Source organism: Scomber japonicus, chromosome 12 (genome assembly GCF_027409825.1).
Source record: "Scomber japonicus isolate fScoJap1 chromosome 12, fScoJap1.pri, whole genome shotgun sequence".
NCBI lineage: Eukaryota > Metazoa > Chordata > Actinopteri > Scombriformes > Scombridae > Scomber > Scomber japonicus.
Genome location: NC_070589.1, coordinates 22611796 through 22639291, shown reverse-complemented (window position 1 = coordinate 22639291; position 27496 = coordinate 22611796). Strand labels below are relative to the sequence as shown.

The 27496-nt window shown below is 37.7% G+C and overlaps 1 protein-coding gene across 1 annotated transcript; it reads left to right on the top strand.

Annotated features, from left to right (window-relative positions):
• Positions 1–365: 365 nt before the first annotated feature.
• On the top strand, positions 366–27496 carry atp6v1h (ATPase H+ transporting V1 subunit H). The gene is made up of 14 exons (XM_053330032.1): positions 366–410; positions 1894–2047; positions 2723–2822; positions 3387–3476; positions 4434–4547; positions 5779–5883; positions 6960–7019; positions 7998–8095; positions 9564–9756; positions 13105–13283; positions 13650–13775; positions 15254–15355; positions 17563–17676; positions 27104–27496. Exons 2-14 carry the CDS (start codon positions 1944–1946, stop codon positions 27171–27173), a joined length of 1455 nt encoding a protein of 484 aa, XP_053186007.1. The 5' UTR covers positions 366–410; positions 1894–1943; the 3' UTR covers positions 27174–27496.

The window sequence follows — 27496 nt, the reverse complement described above, 5'->3', positions numbered from 1 at the left end:
TACTATGTGATTGAAATATATATGCCACTTTTTCATAGAAATATGACATGTACAGCAATTTCTGCTTTTATCTGAGATTACATAATTACATATTACATAATTCTTAATGAGAATTTGACATACTGTACAACGACCTGCAAGTGTTCAAACCATAAGTGTTTGTCCCATCTCTAACAGACAGGCTCACAAAATAACTTAAGTTGTATAAAATAATTTTTTTGGGGAAAAAAACAATAATAATGTACTTATTTTTAGGGGTGCTTAGATCAAAGAAAATGGTCTAAAATCGTCACTGGTCATTATTTTACATTTGCTGCTGCTGATGTGGTGGTGGTTTCTCATGTGACTGACTGTCACATGATAGTGGTGACGCTGTGTTGTAGTCTGTCAGCTGTTCGCTCAGGAGCTGGGTGAGTGATTCAACACATTTTACTCCCTTATTCACCATCAGATACATTAAAATTTCCTCCAATGTATGATTTGCCTAACTGTGTCTGCCTGAGTGTTACTACCCATGTATATATCGCTTATCTCAATGTGACAGACTGCCTGTGAAGCTATTAGCACAGTGCTATCTTGGTTTAGCATCCTCGGCTAACGCGTAGTTAATGGTGAGCCTGTGAGCCTGTTCACGATTTATATTGTCAGTTTCAGATACTCACACTTTATTTGGCTGTATGCATCATGCCATGTAATAACACAAGGGTCGTACTGCGCTGTTTTATCGCAGTTTATAAAAGCCCCGTCATGTCATCTTGACATTGGGTTAAGCTAGTTAGTTAGCATGACCTGCTGCTAGATTCATGCTAGCTACTGCAAGAAATATCATACACAAACTAGGAGGGTTAAATGCAAGGTTAATATTTCTGCTACACGTTGTCATATTTATATTATTAATAGCACATTATGTGTAGCCCTAAAGTCTTCCTTGAATGGGTTTCTTCCTGGTCACAACTCGTTAAAACTAACCAGTTGAATTGTATCACGTTGAGTTGATCAAATACAACATCAGGTGCTGTTGAATATTAATGAATGTCAGTGGTAGAAAGTAACAGTACATTTACTCAAGTACTGTGCTTAAGTCCAATTTTGAGGCTTTTGTGGCTTACTTGGATATTAACATTTGAAGCCAAGCCACATTTTCACTACTCTATTGACAGCTTTAGTTACTTTTCAGATGAAGATTTGTCACAACTGATAATATAACCAGCTGTAAAATTCAACACATTATTAAATATAAACCAGTGGTTTTCAACCTTTTTTGGCTTTTGACGTCTTACAAAAAGCAGAGTATAGTCAGGGTCACATTTCAGATGTCTATGAGTTGTTAACAGTTCCACCAAATAGTGTTTTTTCCCTCTAAACTTTTCACATGGTTTCATTTCAATAAATGTTCAAATGATCCAATATTTCACCAAAATTAAAATATTAGAATATGTCTAAAAAATTGAAACAGAATTGTGTATATGAATTGTGTTTTTCTTCTTTCTTCTTCCATTAATCATCCCATGACCCCTCAGATTTATCTGGTGACCCCTTGGAGGGGCCTGACCCCTACATTGGGAACCACTTGACTAAACTAATTAACTGCATATAACATAGTGTAAACTAGCTCCACCTCCAGCAGCTACAACAGTAACAAGCTGCTTACACACTGATGCTTCAGTATTAATAATCTAATGATGTCATATATAACAATATATCAGAGAGATGAAACAAGTACACTTATTTTTACTTAAGTCATATTTTTTGTGCAGGACATTTACTTGTAATGGAGTATTTTTACACTGCTGTATTGGTATCTGAATCCTTCTTCCACCACTTGTGAATGTCCACGTGTTACCTGTCTCTGTAAGTCACTGTATTGATGGTGATTTTTATGTTTCCATCCAGGTGGTGTTGGTTTCCTCCTCTTATAATAAGTGTAGCCAGAGTATTCCAGGATGGATATCCGCGGGGCTGTGGACGCTGCAGTCCCCACCAACATCATTGCTGCAAAGGCGGCTGAGGTTCGGGCCAATCTGGTCAACTGGCAGTCTTACCTACAGTACGTACAAATAATATCAGTAACAATATAATATTTTCCTCTTCTCCTGCAGGTACTCTACTTCTTATCATGTTTAAAGGTTTCAGCTTTCTAGTAGCGATGCATGGTGTTATTACGATATTGTATTATTTACTCAGTTTCTTCTTTTTAGAAATTTGAGCTCTATTTCAATCAGAGTGCATTGTGCTAATTTAAATACAGCTCTTCACTAGTTCTGCATAGTGAGTCACTGTCATGGGTGATGCTTCCTCTTTTTGACTTTATGTTCAAGTTCCAAATCAGATATTATTCCTGAATCATTCATTTGAATCATGACTGGACTCTTTGTTTCCATATTCCATAACAGGAATATACTGTATATGCTGACTTGAATTACCCAGCTTCGCGGACCATCCATGCTGTGTTTTTGCCTTCAGTGCAACATGTGGTATTTCCAGGTTAACTGCAGTTATTGTGCAAGTTGCCTTTGCAATTAGAAGCAGACTGTGACAAAAAGGCCGAGCCAAATTCTCCAGTGTGACTATCAACACCAAACTTACATGCTGTATGTCTTGGCCTTGCTGTAGGCATAGTTCAAAAGTCATGAGTCATGAGAAAATGACTTTAAGTGATAATATATATTTACTGTAGTAGCATTGTGATGAGATTACAATGTCTTGATCAATGTTTCTCTAGGAGTCAGATGATCTCTGCTGAGGACTGTGAGTTCATCAAGAAGTTTGAGGTGGCCAATTCTGAGGAAAAACAAGTCATTCTCACCAATGAAGGACATCAGGTATTCAGTCCTTAACTTTGAATTTATGTGTGTTTACTTGATTTTCTCACCTTCATATGATAAACAAAAAGTCAGGGAGACAATTACATTCTTTTAATGGTCCTTTGTTACTATTAATGGCCTTAAAGCTTAAAAAACATTGGCTTCTTTTCTTCATTGTCTTTATAACCAACAGAGCAGGTGCCTAAATGTTGTAGTGCACAAAATATACCTTGACACATTGTGCTAATTACAGTTCGCCATTTGAGCAGTGAGACAGAAGCAGTATGTGCAGCTGTCATGTTAATGTTCAGAGTTTTGGACTTTTTGGTACATCTTTCATCTTCCACGTATCCCCTGTAATATATTCCCAGTTGTTTTGCTATTAAGTTGTTGTTGGTCTGGTAACATCAGAGGTCCTTGTCGAATTCATTCCTGTAAACTTCACACAGTGTTGAATTTTTCTGACCTGAGTTAGTCTCTGGAAAGTTTTCAAATTCAGTTTCTTAAATTTATCAGGACATACACGGATGCTGTGTTTTTCTGAGTGTTTATGTGTGTTTTGTTTTTGTTTTTTTCACTCAGTGTGCAAAGACCTTTCTGAACCTGATGGCTCACATCTCCAAGGAGCAGACAGTCCAGTACATCTTGACTCTGATTGATGACACTCTGCAGGTATATAGACAGAGCCACTGCCTTTGAACAAATGTGACATGCATGTACATAAGAGCCTGCATGCTCCAAAGATCATTGTTTCACCCTCCACAAACAATAGTTTTATCATGTTTTTAAAAAGGTGCAATAGGACATGCTTGCCAATCACATATTGAGGTTCTCCTTGGTTTGGGTTTTAGATACACTGACAGTTGTTTTATTAATTATGTCGAGCAAAAACAGGATGTTAAATTCTACATGTATAAAAAGTGATGCTTGTGTAGATCTGCCAGCTTTGGGAAAAGTGTTCATTTTCCACTGAAACAATTTTTTCTTCTTTTTTAGTTAATGTTTGTGTACGTTAAAATATAAACAAATGAATAAATAATAATATACTTTTACAGTAATTATGAATGTATTGATAAATGCTGAATTTCAGAGTAACTTAAATAAATATTAAAGCATTTACAGTGGCCCTGAAAAAAACAGAATCACAGTTAAAAATAGTATCTTTAAAGCACGTTGGAACATACCAGGCTTGTTATTTTTACTTTACCTGTTAAACAAATACAAGCTCTCTTTAAGCTCTCTCCACCTTTCAAAAAGTGCACAGCTATTTAATTAGGCTGTAAACCAAGTTCATTTCACACAGGGTTTAGTTCAGACAAAGCCTGGTGCTGCAAAAAGCTTTTTGTAAACACATAGAGCATGGCCAGGCTACGTGCTCGGAAAGAAAAGACAAGTGACTCCCACTAATAGCTGCACTTCTGAACTGGTGAAACAGTTAGCCATTAATCACTTCCACATTATCCTTTTACAAAGTTTTTTTTTTTTTTTTTAGATTAAAAAAAACATTCCTTGCTTTAAAGATGTAGTATATCCATGCAGTCAATCATTTACTCCAGCATGCAACAAATATTATAATAAATGTATAATCCAAGAGCTAATTCAAGATTTTAATTCAAATGTGTCACTCAGGAGAATCATCAGAGGGTGAACATCTTCTTCGACTATGCAAAAAAGACGAAGAATACCGCCTGGTCCTACTTCCTTCCTATGCTGAATCGTCAGGACCTCTTTACCGTCCATATGGTGAGTTATCCAGACTGTGGTAAAATGCACTAATCAGAATTCAAGCTGTGCCTGCAACATTAGACTATGTACAACAAGAATACCAGAATTCAGGTAATCTTTTACTAATGATGAATTTTAAAATGTTAAAAATAGTGAGCTTTGACCTTAACGAGGGAACAACTGTCTCCCTTGCTTAAAACTCTGGCAGCATGGTTATTAGTAGTTGAATCAAGTTAATTAAGTGTAATCTATGAAACATCATGCTGTGCTTTAACATAATACTACAATTTGTACAACACTGAATTAACCAGAGAGCTTATTTCACAGATAAGATACATTTTTCACAGCTATGAATCTTCCGCCGATGTGAAGCTGCCTCTAATAATAGCAAGCCATCAATAATTCCTCAAAAAGCAATCAGCAATCTTCCTCTTTTCCTTCAAAAACAGGCAATTAATGTAATGATTTCGCACGGCCACCCTTTTCAAATAAAGGATGACCACCCAACAACAAACTGATAGGACACCCACAGCTTAATTAAGAACACCAGCCAGATGGTGTCCAGCAGGTGGGCAAAATATGACCCCAACTCTGTGACACAGCACTTTAACTCAATCCAAAAGTCATGCTGACTCCTGCTTTTAAATTACAGCCTTGATATTTCAACACATCCTCCCCTGGCAAGGAGGAAATTGGAGAACAGATTTTGTTCCTCCCTCATCACCCAGCACATGGGGCACTTTACAAGCTCAAATTGTTTATTAGATAGTTGACATGGCCTCATTTTTGCACACACATATGACTGTAGATCATGTTTTGTGTTAAGTCAGTACTTCTGTGGGGTTTGTGGTCAAAGTATTGTAAATTGAAGGACTTGTTATCTCAGTGCTCCCATCTTTCACCATTAACTCCCTTTTCTTTATTTCTCTCTCGCTCCCTTGACTTTAAATTAAAGATGCTGCAATGCATCACACAGGACCTGATCATAAATGAGAGATTTATTAGATGTATGCTTCTTTTTTTAAGCTCATCCTTACTTTTGCACTGTTTCTCAAGCAAAGCAGCAATGGGAAATCACTGCAGTTTACAAGTCAAATAGTTTTAGCCTCATTATTGTTGCTCAGAATATAAGTTTATGCATATATCACACCTTTTTAGATTTTTAAAACAAATGTTAAATAATTTCACACGATTTTCATCGCTAACAACGTAACACTATGAATTTGAAATTTCGTCCATCCCATATTAGGCAGCGAGGATCATTGCCAAGCTGGCTGCCTGGGGCCGTGATCTCATGGAGGGAAGCGATCTCAACTACTACTTCAACTGGATAAAAAGCCAGCTCAGTTCACAGGTACATGAATCAGAATTTTATTTTATATGATTTGTAAAACAAGCTTTCAAATAAAAAGGTGGTTTGTGACTTGTTTCAGTGCAAAGTCATGAACTACATGTGGAACAGACATCATTAATCCTATGTGACCTGTTAAATACATTGTCATGTTACAGTGCCTTTTCTGTACTGAATTGTATGATCTGTCTGTTTTTGTTTGATTAACAACATACCACGATTGTACAGCGCATTAGTAGAAGTATAAAGTCAGGTGAGCTGTTTCCTAATGGCAGAAGGAGTGATATGAGGCACCAAAAAAAAAAAAATACAGCATTTTAATTTTTAGCAAGTGAAGATATCATGCTCATTTGAAAGTGGTGTTTGTTGTACTGTTGGAAAAGTCTAATTCATTGGGATTCATCCTCTTATGTAATTTAGTTTTAATAGAAACTGATTTACTTTTTGGTTTCTTCTTTTGAATCAAGACATGGGTTATTAATTTCTTATTGGAACATTAGCTTTGAAAGATATTAGCTTCTTCCTCATATGTGTTACATTTATCCCCTTTCCTTTTTCAAAGAGTCTAATTGTCTAATTTCTCTCTCTATTAATTTTTCCCCTGATTACATTTTTTTTGGTGAGAAACCTTGCGTGAGTTGATATAATATGCTTATTCACATTGAGTTTGAGCTGTCTTGTCAGACTTGTTGGATGAAAGCTGCCCTGTAGGTGCTGGCTTTGCCTTGGCAGATGTGTGCACCGAAGAGTGGGCTGTTAAAACAGATGAATATTGATTTCCAGTTTCTTTTGTGCCTCTACTTTGTCCACCAATACTTCTAATATATCATGTTACAGCCAGTTCCATGATTTTATCAGTGTCTTAGTTTATAAAATGTGTTCATGAGCAACAGTTGCTTCTTGAAATCATATTTAATAATAATTTCTCTTCTCAGCAGCCGATCAACAAATCAGTGATGATCCACTGTGAGAGAATTGAGCTTGTGGTCAGACTGTGTAGTCCAGCACCACTGTAGCTCAGCTCAAAGCGATGTCTTGTCAACCATTTGCACCTGTTTCTTTTGTTTATCTCTTATTAGAACCTACATGGTACAGGTCCAGAAACAGGCTCAGGAGCAGGAACTATTTCTCCTAGTGAAGTGAGTATGAGTGAGGTGTGTCTCCGGTCAGCCTGGCGCTTCCAAAAAAAAAAAAATGGCCGGGTTTGTGCAAGCTGGCACCTGACAGCTGTCACTGGACTTTCATGTCTTTTCTTTCCCTTCTCTCTCCCATCCTGTTCTTGCACTGCAGTTTTTTCATTAATAATTCCAGATTGCTGATGATCTGAGTCTCTAAAAAATATATGTTACTGAAATCCAGCAAAGATTCTCTATTTAGACAGCATGGTGTTTGCTGCGACTGGTTGCTTTTAAGTGTACAAAATTGCATGCCATAAGCCACTTCTCCTTAATGCTGAAAGCGCATGACTATAGCTTTTCTGTATATTAGGATAATATGGGAAAATTGGAATAGCATTTGCAGAGCAGCAGCATCCTACCATTTGTATATCAGAACAGGCTTTTGTAAGCATAGTGTGGTTATTCCCAGAAGCGTGCTCAGAAACCTATTGATATAGGCGCTGTTGAATAACTGAACATCATCTTTTCCTCTGCATTTTCAACTAGGTAACCTCCACTTCTCCACTCTTCTGTCTTGACTGCTGCCTGCTCCTCTTGCTGGACGTCTTTGCTTCTATTCAACTCTTAATTAACATATTAATGTGATCTCTTTTCTCCTCTCAGCTTCCTCCTCTCTAATCTCAATTTACATTATTCTGCTCAGGTGTGATGGGAGACTTTTCCCTGCTGTTGCCCTGTTTTGTACTGGAGTCCGTGATCTAGCATGTGTTGATGTATTCTCACTCTAAACTGCATGTGCACTGCGTCAGGTTTGGTAGGTGATGGTAATGCAAGTTTTGGACTGGTCTTCTTCCATGTGCTGTCTCTGCTTGTCTACTACTCCATGTTTCTAAACTGCACTAATTGTACTTGACCTTCTAACATTTTGCTTGCTCTCCTTATTAAGCAGCTATGGCTCATGTTCCTGTGTGAGTAAATGTTTGCCTCTGTCCTTTGCAGAGCTCTCAGTATGTCCAGTGTGTGGCTGGCTGCCTTCAGCTGATGCTGAGGGTCAATGAGTATAGGTTTGCCTGGGTGGAGGCTGATGGAGTGAACTGGTGAGTAATAATTCCTTTAAAGGACCAGTGTGTAAGTTTTAGAAGCATCTAGCTAGCATCTAAATTGGTATATAATCCTATGAAAATAAGAACCACTGTGTTTTCATTACCTTAGAATGAGCCCTTTTTATCTACGTAGTGTGCAGGCCCCTTTACATGCAGGCCACCATGTTGCACAGCCATGTTTCTACAGTAGCCCAGAATGGAAAAAACAAACATTGGCTTTAGAGAGGGCCTTTACTGATTCATGCAAGTATTGCAGCCTCCGTAGGTTCTACTACATGCTTGAAAGGGGACGGTGAGGGCGGGCTATTTAGTTGGTTGCAATCTGCAATTTCACTGCTGGATGTGACTAAATCTTACACACTGGTCAGAATAATATAAAACAATGAATGTTCAGATCCTGAAGAATTCAGCCACTGAGCAATCAGACATGCTGTTTGCTTTTCAAACGTGGCAATTATCCAATGTGTCTTCAATTATTTTGGTTTATCAGAGTTGCTATGGTTTATGATATCCTTATTACGGCTCTTGTCAAATTAAGAATGGTCAGCATATTTATGCAAAACACGATTTTATGGTAAGCATAATAATAAATTGCCAGCATGTATATTATACTGTACATATAGGCAGCTTAAAATAGTGTCTGACAGTTTGTGACATTTGCAGGTGTCAATTGTGAACTAAAGCTTTAATGTTACAGATGGGCAAATTTTGGGCCGAAAAGTAAACAGGTTAACAACAACATGGCTATTATCATCATCACTTGAAACTGGAAAACAAATCTGTAGCCAGTAAAGTAAATGACACTTTATTCAAAAAGCTAATTACTTACGGAGTAACAGACCTTGTGTTCCTACTTGTCTTCGGTGAAGGCTTTGACCTGCTGGAAATAAATTAAACTCATTGTGTAAAGGATACTGGTAGTCTAGTAAAATGACCTGACACATACAGTACATCTCTTGTGTGATTCCTGGAAGCTTGACAACATCAATTAAATTCTAAACTGTGTGTCGACAAAAGATGGAGTAGAGTGAAATATATGATGAGAAAAACATTATTTCCAGAATGTCTTATACAACTTATTTATGATCCCAAACATTTTTCAATTGGGCCTAAACCTTTTTCCTAATGTGGCTTTTTACAACTAGGCTTGCTACTTTATTTGGGTCAGATAATTATTGCACAGCTATGGTCCACATCTCTGCACTTACCGGTTATTTCTGCAAATGTCTGACAGGCTGTGTAGCTGTAGTCATTAGTACTCAGTATTTTGAGCAACTCTTCTGTTGTCTAAAGGCTGTCAGAACATTGTATTCTCAACCATCAGAGATAATGGATTAGCAGCATGTAAACACACAGCTGTGAAAGCTCCTCTATTAGTAAACAGGTGGTAGATATATATATGTGAGTCCTCTTTCCAGCACTTTGCAAGTTCCCCCCCCCCCCCTCTCTCTCTTTATCCTAGTATAACAGCGGTCCTGAGCAACAAGTGTGGCTTCCAGCTCCAGTACCAGATGATCTTCTGTGTTTGGCTCCTGGCCTTCAGTCCTCAACTCTGCGAGCAGTTGAGACGCTACAACGTAGTGCCGGCTCTGTCTGACATCCTCCAGGAGTCTGTCAAGGAGAAGGTCACTCGAATCATTCTGGCTGCCTTCCGGGTATGTGGAGAATTTCTCACTTGCTTTGTGTGTCTCTGAAATGCCACTTTTCACTGAAAATGTTTTTAGCACCCGGGCTGAAATGCTGTCCTATGTCGTCCTATATGATTTGTCTGAAGGTTCTTTTTATTTTTTTGGCTGAACTTAGAGCCAAGTGTTTACAGGTCATAATTTAATGCCAGCACTTTTATACAGATATAGGACAGTCACTGCAGTTCCTGCGCAGCACTTTGAATGTTTAATTAGGCTGTATACTTTACACACTGATATGACAACTCTCAAACAACAGATGAGGCAGCCTATAAAATAACCAAGCCCATAAAAAATACATAAATAAGATTTATCATTATGCAGCCCCCTCAGCTCCCTGCTGTGATTGCTCAAAATATCTTTTGAATATTTAATGTAGTTCTAAGGCTACGTTCAACAAACTGTAAAAAAAACAAAAAAAAAAACAACACTCCTCTCCATTCATTTGAAATGGAGCACTGCATTTACACTGAGGTTTGGGGATTGCATAGGGCTCAGCAAAAAAACACAGCAGGCGTCCAGCAGCAAGTTGAACCAGACTCAACTTTTGCTGAAATGCAACCCAACGTCATACTGTGGTGACCAATAAGACATACACACAACTACATATTCCTGGTGACTTACTTTGTAAAATGAACATTACATTTTGCTGTTTTTCTCGTGGTCAACACAACAAGTTGTAAAATCCTGTCTGTGGGGTGTTATGCCTTCTGATAAGTCCTTAAATGCATTAATCCTTATTGCCAACATGACTTACTGGATTGTATTATTTGGCAGCCTAAGAACTGTGACCTGGATTTGCTCTGTTGTTTTGTGTTTACTCGAGGTAATGAATTCCCACACTATTCAAAGACTAAATTAGATGAATGGGAAAGGCACCATTTATCCCCTAATGCTCAGGTGCTTTGCAAGCAAGAAAGTTAGAGAATCTGACAGGGCTACAACACAGGTCGAAACAGCTGGGGAACACATTGAAAATCAGTGTGATAAGGTCTTCAAGTATCTGGATGCTTCAAACGTGTCCCAATCAGTTTGTTTGATTACATTATATGCATTACAATAACTGTAAATGGTTTTGTTTAAATCATCTTAAAATAAGTTCTTTCAAAATCAGTAGGCACATTGCATTTATGTAGATGACATCCTGCGGTACCTGGCCACCCTCACACAATATTAAATACATACAAAAATATTCATGTCAATTCATAGAATTGATTTGCAGAAGAAATATGGATTTTTAAATGAAAAGCTTCAGTGATCTTTGGGTTTTGCCTAAGCCAGCAACAGCAGACAGCCTCAGCCACCTTGCCCAAAGCAGAATGGTGTAGTAAATGGCATTGATTACATGATTGAAACATGAGTCTGAACTCATGTAACACTGGAGGAAATGTGCTATTTTCAAACCCAGCTTGGAGAAAGGCATTTGAGGTGAATTGCAATTCTCTATCAACCCGTTTAATCAGTATTTCACTGTTGTCATTGTAACCTCAGTAAATTAGTGACCGTGTTTCTGATGGACTACCATGCTTTTTTCCTGAAAGAAAATAGTCTGACACCAAATTTTAGGGAATATGTTGAACAATATTATGTTTACCTCAATGGACTGCTTTGAATTCCCCATAAAGCTCATTCATCACACCTCTCATACCAGCAGAGCTGTCAAGTTTGTGAATGCACTCATTAGGAGCTCAGTTTTTAATTGGACCGCAAAGTTTGTAGCTCAGTGTGACTGCTATATTGTAGTTAATTAAAAGCAATGGTGGGCAGTGAAGGGAGACCGTGATGTGAAGTGGGTGCTCCCAAGAGTCATTTAACTTACCTTATAGTGTATGTGTCAAACAAAACACTGTTCCTCACCAACGAATGGAGAAGTGTTTTTTAAGACGCAGGGGCTCCTGATTTTGCGTCATGTGGGAAAAGAGGAACTAGGGATTATCACATCCTAGTATAATTTCCCCCTTTTACAAAATCCTTCTTGACAAACATTTAAAACATTGTTTCCATGTCGCTATTTTTCCCAATTGTCCTAATTATGCAAATCATTCTGCTCACCACATGGGAATACCAATGTGACTTCAATTATCCTGACCATCTGGAAGTCCTTGAACACATCCTCAATAGCAGAACTGCTGTGTTTATGATGTGTTTGCCATGACATGATCTATTTTCTCTATTTTAGGGAGATGTGAACACACCACAGGTTCTTAATAGATCAAACAATTTGTAAATATTTGTAGTTAGGTGTAGCTGTGCCCTGAATGGTGGCTCAAAGGTGTCTAATCAGAGTATAGAGTGCACTTCCTCTCTCAGTCCTATGTATCACTCCAAAATTTCGTCACCAGAATTTCTCTCTATTATGGCCCAAGACTGAGTTTCTGGAAGTTTGTCCAGACACCTTGCTTCAAAATAGATTTTAAGATACTTGAACATGGTGTTCTTGTTAGTGTAAAGCCGCACTTACCCCCTTCACAACTCATAACACCTTGAGCTGAATCCTGGTTTAAGAAGTGTACTCTGAAATTTAGTATCCATCATAGAAGAAATTTACTACCATAATAATGTTATTTGAGGAAAGTTTCAATTAAACTGTTACCAGGAAAGGTTGTCTGTGTACAATTGAAGTCCTCACATCCTCACATTAATATGAATGTCATTATGAAAATACAATAATGCTATATAGAGCAGTCCTGTTTACTTATATGCAATGTTTTGATACACATAAATATTATGGCTACTTCAGTATAAATGGTATGGCTTATTCTCTGACGACTGACAAACTTCCATCATCTTACTGTATATGACTTCCTTATTATCTGTTTAATTCTATTATTAAACGTGAAAATGACAAAAATGATCTGTTATGAAGTGACGCGTTTCAGCATATCAATCTTTTCTTAATTTTTCACATACAACTTTTCATTATCAAATAGCCTATAGTAGTGAATAGTGAAAAATGCCCATCAGTGATTCCAGAGCTTTTGGTGGTGCTTTTAAATTGATTACTTGTTCAACTAGCTCTTCAAAATCTGAAAGACATTTAATATTCAATATAATAAAAGCAACAAAAGCTGCAAATCCTCAAATTTGACTGTAACTCAATTATCAAATTATTGTTGTATAATTTCAGTCAATTAAATGACTGAATGTTTCAGCACTATTTAAGTATTTCAATTTGTTCATTCATGTGGTATGAGAGTATTCTTTCAGATACTGGGTGTTTGAGGAAAAAGTAAAGTAACTCATAATCATGCATAATCATGCATGTATGGCATGATGTAGGTAAAAACAAATCTTCACACCACTGTTCTTGGTTCACAGAACCTTCTAGAGAAATCTGCTGAGAGGGAGACTCGTCAGGAGTACGCTCTGGCCATGATTCAGTGCAAGGTGCTGAAGCAGCTTGAGAACCTGGAGCAGCAGAAGTACGATGACGAGGACATCACCGAGGATATCAAGTTCCTGCTGGAGAGGCTGGGAGAGAGTGTGCAGGATCTTAGGTACCCTGTGGATTATTAGTGGACCATTTCATGAGTAATATGAAATGTTTATGATTTAGCAAACCAGTGTTTTTGTGTGAAAAGCAGGGACATTGCAGAAAGCACTCATAACCACGAGACCTTGATAAACTGTATGTAATGTACAATAGAAATGATTGAGCACAGTGATGTACATGAAAGGGGCATAGTCTACCAAAGACACAATTGTATTGATTTTTTAATGCTGTATTAAGTTGTTATGTGGGTGACCTCTAGATATTCTTTGTACTCCACTTGATCATGCTATGCCTCTCCAATCAGTTCTCTTCAGTAGTAGCATTTTTCTCTGAACTCTTTTTTTTTTTTTTTTTTTTTTTCCATCAACAGCTCATTTGATGAGTACAGCTCTGAACTCAAGTCTGGCCGCCTGGAGTGGAGCCCTGTGCACAAGTCTGAGAAGTTCTGGCGCGAGAACGCTGTCCGCCTGAACGAGAAGAACTATGAGCTCCTGAAGTAAGATAAAGCAAATACTGTAGTGAGACATTTTATTTTCTCCTTGGCCCTGGAAAACTCAATTCTTACCTTGATACTTCAGCAAAAGCAAATGAACAATGCTCTACAAAGATGTACAGTTTGTTCTGATACACAAGTATTCTTTATTATAGATTACATTTGTGCTACACGTGAATTTAATTTAATTTTAAGTTCATTTGCTTTGAAATTGAGTTGTTGTATACTGAATTTGAATGTGACAGCTTGAAAATGAAATATTACTGCACGCTGTCTCACTTACTGCTGCATTTATTAGATCACAATGTTTCTGTCTGTCTGACCTTCATTAGGTATATTAGGGAGTTCTCATTTTACTCAAGTGGCATCTTCTTCCAACACATGTCACATACTCTTTTTTTTTTTCTTTTTTTTTGATGAGAAGATTGAATTGATTTTGAATAGGTTTAATTGTTATTTCTGATGCTTTGAGAGGTTTATTACAATTTCCTAAACTGACAAAATAGATAAATATAAATATTTTGAAGCTTCTTTTAATTGAAAGTAGGTGAATGTAGAAAAAACTGATTTTTAAAGTGAAAAATACAAATTTGTGCTTAAATATACATTCAAATCCATATTAGATGTCACTGCTCACACACTTGAGTTTTCCGCTAACACTTACCTCACATCATTAGAGCTGCAACAATGAACTGATTAGCAGATCTACAGAAAATTAATTACTCAACTATTTTGGTAAGAACATTTTTTGCACCATTTATCAGACAGAACAAGACATTTGAAGACTGGGGCTTTAAAAGGTAGACACAGTCAGCAGATTAATTGATAATGAAAATAATGGTTAATTGAAGCTCTACACGTCAAACTTTTGACAGCTGCTGAAAAGGCACACTCAGTAGCATCAACTCAGTTTGAGTTTCAGATTCTTTCTGTGTGTGTGTGTGTGTGTGTGTGTGTCTGTGTATGTGTGTGTGTGTGTGACTGTGTGTCCAATCTTGGACCACACAAGATAAAACATCAATATGTGTCCGTGTTCTTTGGTATTCCAGTCACTCTGTTGGGCCAATTTAGGTTCATTAAAAATCCTGATCTATCCATCTCACTTTCTCATCACTGTCCTCTCTTTGTAATCAACTCAGACATCACCTCAGCTTAAATTACTCTCCTTTTTTATTACTCTTTTTTTCCCCCGACTCTCACCCTCTCTGTATCTCACTTTGAAGTGTCACTTTTTTGGAAGATGCTTCACACCCTGCGTCCTTTGATAAGGACTTTAGCGCTCAGGTTTTACATCAGTTTTAAGGGAACATTAATCCATACTTTAAGGGAGTTCAGTGTATTTCTACATCCACAACCTGTTCAGAGAAAAGCAACCTTGGCGAATCGTTTTATTTTGAGATAATGTCTATCTAGAAGCTTCTGAGAAATATGTGATTTTCAGGTGGTCGATGAGTAAATGACTGTCTGCCTTCCTTCAATAGGATCTTAACTAGGCTCTTGGAAGTGTCTGATGACCCTCAAGTCATAGCAGTGGCAGCTCATGATGTTGGAGAGTACGTGCGTCACTACCCACGAGGCAAACGGTAAGACTTTTTTCCGATCAAACTTCAAGGCCACTGTGATGACAATTTCTAATTATGGCAACAACCTGCTTTAGTATCAAAAGCCAAAGTAAACAGCGATGCATGTCTCTACCACAACCACCCATCTCCATCAACAGTTGCTGGGTACAGATATACAACCTTGGGGTCACAAGAACTGCTGCTTGTTTTTCTTCTGCGATCTTTTGATTACAGAGGAGATTGTTGAGTGATGACAGCAAGAAGCAAGTGAAAAAAACAAAAAAACAACACATTTATCTTCTACTCATTAACACACATCTAGCAAAGCCTTCAGCGCTGCACATACTGCTTACACAGCCCAATGAATTAGATAATACAAACAGTTAATTGTGTGGTATCATCACAGATTCATTGCTGAAATAACGCAGACATTCCCACCATCACTTCTAACACAATCTGAAGTATGCAGAGAACATTATTAAAGCACAATATGAGCTGATCATGTACAATACACGTATCTAGCGTTATGGTGGTACTATGAACTACAAATTAAATCCTACACCATGGGTATCTATGGCAGGACTACCCTTCATCCCTTGCATCAATTATCATTTGTTCCATCTGCTCTGTCAGCACTGCTGGAACTCACATTGTGAAAGGGCAGCAGGTGAACAAATTGTCACAAGGTCAATTAACATCAAACACTTACAAGACAAAAATAGCTTTTCAGTTCAGCAAGGTATGTAGTATACATGAAGAAAACTTAATGAAGAGAAATGAATGAAAAATGAATAGTTATTTCATTTATAGGTTATTGATTTATGGGTCAGTGACATATAAGGGTTGGCAAGATGAGCAATTCAAAAATATGTTACAAAATAGTTTAAAAAGCAGCATCAGGTTTGTTCAAATCTAACATTTAAATTTGAAATCATTTTGTCACATTGAGGAGGACATTCTAAAAACCTTTTCTTTTCAAATAAATTGTGACAAATGATGTAAAATTTGTTACAAAACACAGTGTTGCGTTACTAAAAGTGTATTATATTTATTCCACATTTTCGTTCCCATTTTTTTTCCTGTATATAATCAGATTTTTATGAGAAAATACTGGTTACACCAATTGACACTGGGTCGCATCACATCATTAACCTTTTATATGCATGTGCTGAAAGTGTAAGGCTAGATAGAGAGCCTTTTATCAATTATTACAGATAAAGTCTAGAACATATAACAATGGGAGATCTGAACAGCTGTCATGGAGATCACACTTCACTAAGCACACCAGAGAGAAAAAAATCTCACATGTGCATTTGTTCTGTGAGATGTGCGAGTGACAGATGTAAAAAATGAATGCCTTTTAGATGAATGGCCTGAGAGCGACCCGTACGCTGCGACAATTTTCAGCAGGATTGTGTAATTTTTCTACAAACAAACACTGCAATCAGTATAAATTCAACACTCAGAATCTTTAAGATGGCATTTACATTCTGTACATCTACTTTCTTTTTTATTCAAATCTATATAATTGATGCTTCTTAAAAGGAATAATTGACCCATGTCTCAGCTCACATTTAAGTGGGGAATACAGAGGTGCTTAAAAATAGCCAGTGTCCTCTCTGTGACAGTAGTTGGCCACTTTTGTTCTTGACCCCCACAGATGAAAGCTAACCCCATCACCTCACAACCCCAGTGAAACAAGATTGTTTTCTATTTCTGTAGTGATAGTGACGGAGTTGAAGGTGCTTGTCTGTTTTTATTGTCTTAAATCCTCTGAAGCTGCTCATTCTTGTCTGGAGACATCTTCGTCCTGTCTTCTTTAGAGTCGTCTCCAGCGTTAACACACACATAATGGGTTTTTTTTGTCTCCTATATCAAACATATAACCCTGTGGTCACACTCAAAGGCTTCTGAGAGCCATTTCCATCCTTTCATTGGTTATTAGACCCCACTAGGAAGATGATGTGTAATAGCAGCAATGCTTTTCTTTTCTCTGGTCACGCTATTTATTGTTCAGTGTTTTTATTCAGGTCTTTTTTCCTTTTCAACGTGTCATATCCATTCACTAGGCCAGTGACCCCCCATAAGGTACATAGAACATTTCAGTCAGGCTGGATTATATTACCTGTTCCTGTTCCACTGGATGACCTAAAACATGAAAATAATGTCTGTTTTCTATGCGGATGAAGGCCTTTTCCCATCATCCCTTTTTATTCCTTCCATTTCAGAGTGATTGAGCAACTGGGTGGTAAACAGCTGGTGATGAATCACATGCACCACGAGGACCAGCTAGTCCGCTACAACGCTCTGTTGGCTGTGCAGAAGCTCATGGTCCACAACTGGTATGAACACATTTATAAGCTCATTGATGTGAAGCATTTTCTTTAAGCATGAACCATTTATCACCTACATGGTGTTGTGAGAAAAAATGGCCTTGAAAGTTTCAGGCTTCCAGGCTTCCAGGCTTTCAGGCTTTCAGACATGGAAATAACAACCACCTGCATTTGCATTCAAATTATTAAAAGTCCTGCACACCCTCACACATTTTCACGCTCAGGTTGAGAGTGGATATTTGCTGGGAAATATATGAGGTCAGGAAAGTGTATGCACTGAAACTGGTCTAATCAGCCAAAAATAAATGAAATCATCTGTGTGGGTGAACCATGGCAAAAGTGATATGGCTGAACTAAAATATTACAGCATTTGTTTGTTACATTGGCATTCAAATCTTAAAGTCTTTATTTGAAGATTTGTTCAGTGACGTCCAACAGGTCACGACAAGCCAGCTAACTAACTGTTGTTACTATGTGTTTTGGTTATTCATCGAGAACAAAGAGAGTATTGTAGATGGCTGACATTTCAACAGTCTCCAAGTTAATTTATAGTATTCTGCTCGTAAAGGTGAACATTTTGATTTTTTGGTCTTAAAGGCTCTAGCTGATTTTTGTCATTGTGTTTTTCTCACATGAAAGCCATTTATGATAATGGTAGACTTTACTCATACAGCACTCAAAGCATTTTTTTTGCAAAGTGCTTCTAAAGGGAATAAAAAAAAAACCAAGATGATAAGATGGGGGAAAAAATTAAAAGCAGGATGTTGATATAAAACATTATGCTAGAGTGCTTTTCAAGATTTATCAAAGGCACCTCACACAAGTTAAAGAAGATCCTCAACTAAAAACACTCTACTAGTACAAAACTGTGTATTGTACAAATATGCATATACTGTATATGCACATTTGCATATATACATAGCAAACCCAGACATGGTGCCATTTTAGAGGGCTACAAACCAAAGTATTGATTTGACACTCTTTCTCAGTGTGTTGGTGGTTTCACATCATGTACATTTACCTTTAAAAATGTATTCATTTATTCTCATGCAGTCAGCATGGTTCTAATTTCACAAATGAGTTGCATCTCCAATCAGCGTAAGAGGGGAATTATACCACAGCTGGTTGTACATCACTCTCATGCTGATCTACCAACTGATCATCAGTTCACATGTATCCACTATATGTATGATTCCTTCTCACAAGCACAATTTTGAATTGTAATTTTACTGAGGCACTGGTCAATGCTAATTTAATGTCAAAGCATCACTCCCTTTGTTTCTTCTGGGTCCAAACACTCCACTTGCATCTCAACCTGTGTTTTTTCTGTCTACTGGATTGCTTGGAAACACTAAAAATCAACAAGCAAGCAAGTGAAAATGTGTTTGTTTTGCTGCCACTATCTAAAACACACTGAGCTCCCTGAGCAACTGTGGATGGTGGTATTGTGTTCGATATCGGTGTGTAATGCTGCTTTCTCGTCTAAGTGATCTTAATGTTCAGTGTAAACTCCGTGTTCACTGAAGTGTAGCTATAATTGTATTTATTCGCCATCTCACAGAGGCTTTTCTGTCTTGATTTGGTATCTGAGAAGAATAAAAAACAGATTTTCAGTATCAAACATAGAAAATAGGATGTATTTTTCCCTACTCAAGTGAATATTGCTACCTCTAATATAAGCAGGGATATTGGCACCAACCATCAGCCAAACACTGGTCAAATATGAAAGTGGCTGGTTGATTTCAGACACACAATAATGATTAACTAGTTAGTGGCTGATGAATTTGAATATTTGTCTTTCAGTGACTTATAGATGGTAACAAAAATTAATTTCTTACCCTGTATGTAAGATGTATTTTCTTTTTAATCTACAACATCTTACAGGTTGCAAAATTAGACAGGCATTGGAGACAGAGAGGGGGCAGATAGGGGGTTAATTGTTTATAAGTTGAAAAGTCTTCTTATAACCTAGAGATAGGTTATAATAAAAAACAACAAACATTTTTGTCATATATTGAATCCCAGAAATGGTATCCTATGATGTTTTATCTTTCATGATAAGGGAACCAATAGAAAAATAGGAGTGAAGTTACAGAAAGATGGTGATAAATTAAAATGGATGAGAAAGAAGATGAAAAAGAAATGAAGTACCAGTATAAAGTATGCAGGTAACATAAGGCTGCAGGGCTGCATACAGATGTCTTATCACAGAAATAGCAAGCAGTGGTTAGACTGTTGCAGCCTGTGTTGAAAACTGATGCAAAAAATCCAGCACGTAATTATACTGAAGACAGAGTTGATTTGATTTGATATGGAAATTGACAATATATTACTCACAACTGCTTTCTGAGCTAAGTGAAAGCAGCAGCATGTCATTAAAAAGCACAGCACACAAATCACATCTGAAAACATTCATCTATTCTAGTATTTTCTTTTAACTAGTACTTACCTTACAGAGATGCTTCGAAGTCTGTGAAGCCTTTAGAATTGGCTCTATTGCAGCATAGATATGATGATCAGTCCTAAAATTAGACTACTATAAAAGTGCAGATCTGCCAGGTGTGTCTGGAGGCATGTATAGCCTCACTTTTCTTTCAGATGAATACAATAGTGTAATGGCATTGTAACTGAGCATCTGGGTTATAAATGGAATAAACGGAAACACTATGTTCAGACTTCTCAATTTAAACATTGTTATTTATTTGAACTTTAATATATTAAACATTTATTTCATGTGGTAACACACCACATGAAATAAAACCCCTCCCTTGCTTCCATCTCCTCTCCCAAACAGAGACAAGTTACATTTCACTCAGTTGTCCCATCTGGCTCAATTACAGTCAAGATGGCAGCAAAACTATCAAAAATGTGAATTTATTCATCTTGAACCATGCCTAATGCAGATCATGACTTATCAGGTATGAAATGAATCTGCAGATGCTCTGGTTTAAGATAAGACCAAACTTTTCTATTGGTGTCAGTTTTTGAGCCACAACAAAGTAGGGCTGCTCGATTATGGAAAAAAATCATAATCACGATTATTTGGGTCAAAATTGAAATCATGATTATTAAAATGATTTTTTTTAAATTTAGAAACATGCTGCATTTCCTGTCCATTCGGCTTAATTCATTTTCCATCCAAGCAGCAGCCTTTTATCTGCTGCTTAATGCAACACACAGCAGAAAATGTGCGGAGATATTAGTGCTGAGCGAGTTACCATGACGATAGTTCACACATCCATCCTGGAAAATGTGCACTTTTATTTACATTTAAAACATTTCGCCGTGTGTTTCAGCTTCTGTCAAACTAACGGAGCTGCGGTGGCTTCCAGTGGCTTCTGGTCTAAGCTTTCAGAATAAAACCTTTGTTATTGTGCGCTTCTCATTATTATTAACAAACAAAATTGGGGCTTGTAAAATTATGGGAGATTCTGGGGAGAAAAGACAAAACAAGAGGGCGGAGGGAGATGGGTCTAAAAATATGGGAGAAACCCAGGGAAAATGGGAGTGTTGGCAGCTATGGGGTACAGTGCATGCTGCGGAGGAGGGACGGAAGTACACATGCTTTTTGCAGGAAAATGAGGAAAAATCGTTTCCCTCCGATTTTATTAGTTTTGAGATCGTCTGGCCCCAAAATTGCTAAATTACAGCCTGCAACAGACTTGTTTGATGGAAAAGCCTTTTGCTGCAGTTGTTGGTTATTTGCTGCTCCTACCAGCTGGTTTCGAGGGATGAGGAGTCAATGACAGCATGAAATGGATTTTCCAACAATTGTGAATCACTGCAGCCACGAGAGGTCCTTGAGCATACAATGATAAATGTGCACAAAGATGTTAGGCTGATTGGTCCAGCAGTATTTGAGATTAGCTGTGGAGACACATAGAGATGGACACATGCATGATCTCCTCTCAGATAGAGACAACAAAGGGAACTCAACTAAACACATGAGACAAAAACATCAAACAAAATATAAATCCTACATATCTGCTTGAGGCAAAAGTATGTGAACCCTTGTTTTCAGCAGCTGGTGTTAACCTGTTTGTCAGCCCTGCACTTTGATTTGGAGGTATGCTAGCTCATTTCTTTTAGCCTCTGCAAGAGAGGGCCTTTAGTTTCCTAGATGTTACCTTGGGGTCCCTTCCCAGATAGCATGCGAATGTGGGCCACTTGAGGCAATGATCCGGCACTGTAGGCATTCTTCTGGCCCGGACAAAACAGACGTGAACCTAAACTGGCCCATGTAGTAAATGCTACATTTGGGCCAAATATCACAAAACGAATATGGCCCATCTTTGGCCGAAATATGGCAAGTATGGCAATGACTAATCCGGATGTGAGCCTAAAGAAGCCCACATATAAGGAAACATACTTGGCCCACCTTTGTTGAAACATATTTGGGCCAGTCTTGGCCGAACTGGTTTATTTGGTGTGTTTTTGGTTGACATCTGGCATTGTGATGGCTTGGTTATGGCCCACTTTTGGCAAACATGAGCGGACCGCCCAAGTGCCATCATTCCATGCTGTATGTGGGCCGGATGAACATGTCAGGTGGGGGCCAGATATGGGCCAAAAGAATTTTGCTATCTGGGTTGTGACCCAGACTATGACAGGCCTTGTTTTTGGTGTTATTTGTTGCTCGACCACTTCATACACGATCTGGCTGACTGGAGGAGTCCAAACTCTTTAGAAATTGTTTTGTAACCAATTCAAGCCTGCTGAGCATCAACCAATCTTCTTTTAAAGGTCGTCATAAATCTACTTTGTTCGAGCCATCACACAATTTCATGAACCTTTTGTTGTGAAGCTCAGACTTTGCCTTCTTTAAAGTAGAGAAATCTGGGTCAGAGCCTCCCAGATCGCACCTAATTGTCATCACATTTATTGAAACACCTGACTCTAATTTTCCCTTCAAATCAAATCAATAATCCTAGAGGTTCACATGCTATTGCCACATGCTACGCGTAACATTGGATCATTTCCTTCAATAATTAATGAACAAGATTTTTTTGTCTTATTTGTTAAATTGAGGTTTCTTTATCTAATGTTAGGACTTAGATAATTCATGTTGGGAGAAAAATCTGACGGTGTTTTAGGTCATAGAGTAACTTCTAAAGGGTTCCCAAACTTACAACCAGCAAGGTCTGTATGTCATTCCTCACCCACCCTTCTTTCTGATGAACTCTGTTTGACATCATCTTATTGTCCTTCCACCACGCTGAAGCAGCAGCAGAATGATTGATTCGTTTTTGTGCTGAAAGTATATGAGGGGTTAGAAAGAGACAACAGTGGTTATACGTTTATTGTACTTATCTATTTTCTGTTCAGAGCTGCCTGCTTTACCACTAGAGTTCAGTTGGTTTACCTCGACAGGATCTATTATGTGTGAGAGGCATTCATGTCTCAAGGTTGGTTCGTCATATTGGATCGTTTGTGCCTACACTCATCACTTTCATTAAAACAGAAATGTGTGAATGTAGACTGAGTGAAAATACTGAAGGGGAGGTCTTATTCACCCACAAATTGAAGATACTTTCAAAGCGGATCACCACACCCGCTGTCACCTTGAGTGGGTAGCCTTGCTGTTTTTGTATCCATGAGAAGATGTTCTCCTCCATACTTACTGAAGGTCCCTGCTGTCATGACAACAGCTCAGATGAATGTTTGAAGTGAGAAACTATTGTTATTCACCCCCGTGCTCTTCAGTCTGCTTTGAAAAGTCTTTAAAGGACAACTCCATCAACCCCCCCCCCCACCAAATGGAAACGCCCACTCAGTCGTAAAAGTAAAACATACATGCTCGCTGTATATACTATGAGTGTTGTCGCACTATGCAATCTGAGTGTGTGAGATGTTTATGAATGCACGGGATGGAGCAGAGTCACACCATATTCTGGTCTGCTCTGGAGGCGTTTACTTGCCGAAGGAAAGCACAGTTTATTTCTTAAAGTTTGAGCAGCAGCAACAGTGAGTCCTCTGTTTGTGTTTGTTTGTGTGTGTGTCTGTTAGCATGTTTAGCAGAGCAGCAGCAACAGTTAGTGCTCCGTCAATCTGTGGTGATCTAGCAGAAATGTACATCAGTTCACTTGGAAAAACTTTTTTGGAAGCGCTAGGGAAAATTACTTAAATGTTTTGACACTAATTCATCTGGATCACTACTGCAAGGCTACAGAATGATATAAAAACCAAAAAAATAAACTAATAAGTAAATAAATGGACCTTCCCTTTTGAAATATCTTCAGAAATTTTGAAAGAATGTAATTTTTTTCCCTTGCAGCTCCTTAGTGATAGTTTGTTGCTATGTCCATCGCTATGTTGACTGTCACTCTGTCCTTGTGCCATACAGGCCTCTACAGCAGGTGTCTAGACTCATTCTGCAGGTGACATTTCATAATAACATATCATTAGATCTTATACACTAGCCTGTTTATTAGCCCCGATTTATTCGTTTTAAACAGCCGGAGGGAGGGAGCGAAATAAATTGAAAGAATGAGGAACTGACCTTAGTGAGAATTTCAAGGGACAAAAAACTGAAATTCATATTCCTCTCTCCAGCTGTCGTTTTACTCAAATTATCACTGAATGCTTAATGGAGCTGATGTGCAGTGATACGATGATTTTCATTCTTGCAATATAGTTGATACAGCTTCCCAAAAATGTGGAGAATTATCTTTTTGTTAAGTTTTATAAACATACAATGGAATGAATGCAGTTTTATAGCAATAATCCGGTAAATCATCAATCTTATCATGTTTGACACATTTTACACTAAATTTGACTCTTCATTAAGGTATTTTTACATAGGGTGCATCAGGAATAAATTGTGCAAGAATCTGCTAAATAAAGTGTTGCATCAAAGTGTGTTATCTAATTTACAAAGAATTAAACTTAACTAGAGACACAATGTTTCGTTCATAGAATTTCAGCAAGCAGAAAATTCACAATGTGAATCAACACATTTTTAAAGGAGAACCAAATCTGAAACACTTTTTAAATTACTACGATTAATTCATGAAACATATTTAAAATGAGACAATCGTGTATGTACATAAAAAATCAATAGAAAACAAATGAATCCAAAAAAAGTACCGGTAATAGATTTTTCCCTATTATTGTATTTAGATATGCAATGCAAACTTGATCTCATATCCAGACTGAGAATATCTTCATAACCTTGAAGAAAAGAAAATCCTACATCAGTTTGTTGTAGCTGCATGCAACGCTGCTTGGTGTGATTGGCTTAACTTAATAATGATATTAAATAAGGGATAATAAGAAATTAGGTAGTATCTTACACTCTCCAACTATATTAAGATTAGATTTGTCAGAATTGAATAACCTTGTAACGTAAAAGCACTTTGCTGTGTATTCTTTCAATGTTTGGTCATTTTCTTACTCTGTATATTCTTGTTCTAAACCTGCTGGGCACATTTTTCTCTGTAGGTATTAATTGATGCAGCAGCTGCACATCCGTTCATCAGAAAACTCCCTGGCTCCAACACTGACTTCATATCTCTGGCTCATCCTTCCAATTATTGCCATCTGCCTTTATTATTTCCCTGGCAGGTCTCTCAATCAACATATAGGTGCTATTTTCAGACCAGCTACAGATCATCTCTGGCAATGACATAGAGTTATGGACATTTTAGGCTTTTCTTTTCCCACGTTAAAAGCAGAAGTTTTATTTGACATCATGAGAAAGAGAGGATGAGTTATGTGAAGGTCAGAGGCTTAAAACCTGTGTGTGTGTGTGTGTGTGTGTGTGTGTGTGTGTGTGTGTGTGTGTGTGTGTGTGTGTGTGTGTGTGTGTGTGTGTGTGTGTGTGTGTGTGTGTGTGTGTGTGTGTGTGTGTGTGTGTGTGTGTGTGAGATAGATTCAAATTGATCCAGAGAAGGCGTGAGGAATCATGTTCCTCAGAGGATTTTTGGTCTAATAGCTTAAAAAAAGGTTTCTCTGTCTTTTAATTAACTGCGTGTTTATTTATATATTTTCAAGGTGTAGTCATTCGTACTGTTCATCACGTTGGGGTCAGCAGTTAACAGTGAGATAAATCATTAAATTGCTGGCATGTTAGATCTGAGATGTTTTTAGTTATTTAACCCCGGAGAGATAAAAATAGAAAACATGTACTTCCATGAATCAGAAAGGTTATATTGCTTATGTAATGGTGGGCTTTAAATTGAGTTACTTATTAACCTGTTTGACTCCTGCATATTGTGCCATAATGCCTCACTGCTGTGACTCATAATTGTGTGTGTCCATGTATTTAAATAAGAATGACAACATGTCTTAAATACAGGCAAGAACACGTTTTCATAAGAAGATATAACAGCGCTGGTGTTGAGCGTTGAGTTTTACCTTTTTCATTTCCACAGTCAGAAGTATTTGCCAACCTTTTCCATCTTACTTTTCTGAGGATTTGATATTTCTTATTGCAGCAAGGTGAATGTCATGATAACGTATTTGAAAATGTTGCTGTCAAGAAGAAACCTAAAGGGCAAGTGTGACTTTTTAAAATAATGGTATGTTTCAACATTTGCACAAACATGATGTCTGCGTTAGAATACGCTCACATTCTCAAAATGAAAAGCTCGGGTGAAACTTACAATCATATTAAAGGGTATTAAAGGTCCTAATTCCAACCCAACCATTAACTGGATGGGACTTGAAATACACAGAATTGAAGGAATAGTCCAACATTTTGGGGAATATGCAAATTCACTGTCTTCTGGGCGTTAGACAAGAAGATGAATGCAACTGATGAAATATGAAGCCAGAGTTTGCAGCCTGTTAGTTTAGCTTATACGCTATAACGTATTTATAAAATCTGTAGAAAAATGGAAGTGTAGAAATGAGACAGCGTGGGTTTATGTGTGCTTATGTACTAAACTATTTCTTGGTCAGGATCAGTATTTAGATAAAGTTAAGCTAACCAGTTGCTGCCATACTTCCCAAAATGTCGGACTATTCCTTTTAAAGCAATAAGTGGCTTTCTGTTTAAGGTGTAATCTCTTCCCTCCTTCACCTTGATGCTACTTTGGAGCAAAAACTAAATTTACATACCCAAATTGAAATGTCTATATCTCCTGAACCACAGTGACAGTATGCATACATAAAGTGTTTCCAAAAAGAAAGTTTCTTGTGAAAGTATAGTTAAAAAAAACACTTTAGGTGATACAGAAACTGAAGAGAAGATTTTTTAAGTCGGCAAAAAATTGAAAAAGGCTGTAAACAAAAAACCAATGAATACCTGCCTCAAATTCAAAGAAGATAACACACGGTCATAATATTCTACAGGGTCCGGGGCGGAGCTGGAGAAAGAACATTTGGAGACTTATTCCTGATTACAGCAGGAACAACAAGAAAGGGAGAGAAGACAATGGTGTCCTAGCGGAGTTAAAGAGGTTAATGTGTAATCTGTTTTTCTTTTCTCTCACAGGGAGTACCTGGGAAGACAACTCCAGTCCACCGATCAGCAGCAAGCACCAGCTGTGGCGGCTCGAAGCTGAACTGTCCCCGTGCATGTGTGTGTTTGTGTATTACTGTGTGGATGAGCGTGTACTGTACGGACATTTTAATTATCAGCTGTTCATTTCTGTGCAACTACTTGAAAATCAAAACGGTGTGGTTTCCTCTTCCGTCTGCACCCCAAATTACTCTCGATGTGACTTTGATTTGATCGTCGTGCTACGTGTCGTGACCTCTCGGCTAAAGTGATGTGTGGTGATTGAAATCGCACTTTATGTCTGTGATAATGTACAAAATTCCAAGTTATTTAAGTCTTACCTGTAAAACATTGTATGTAACCCAATAAAGATGCTTATCTATGGTG

What these genes read in the sequence shown, in the direction of transcription:
- atp6v1h (XM_053330032.1), top strand. Translation starts at nt 1,944, where the DNA reads ATGGATATCCGCGGGGCTGTGGACGCTGCAGTCCCCACCAACATCATT. An exon ending in TCACCAATGAAGGACATCAG is followed by an intron (nt 2,823 to 3,386) that starts GTATTCAGTCCT and finishes TTTTTCACTCAG; the next exon opens with TGTGCAAAGACCTTTCTGAA. An exon ending in GAGAGTGTGCAGGATCTTAG is followed by an intron (nt 13,284 to 13,649) that starts GTACCCTGTGGA and finishes TTCCATCAACAG; the next exon opens with CTCATTTGATGAGTACAGCT.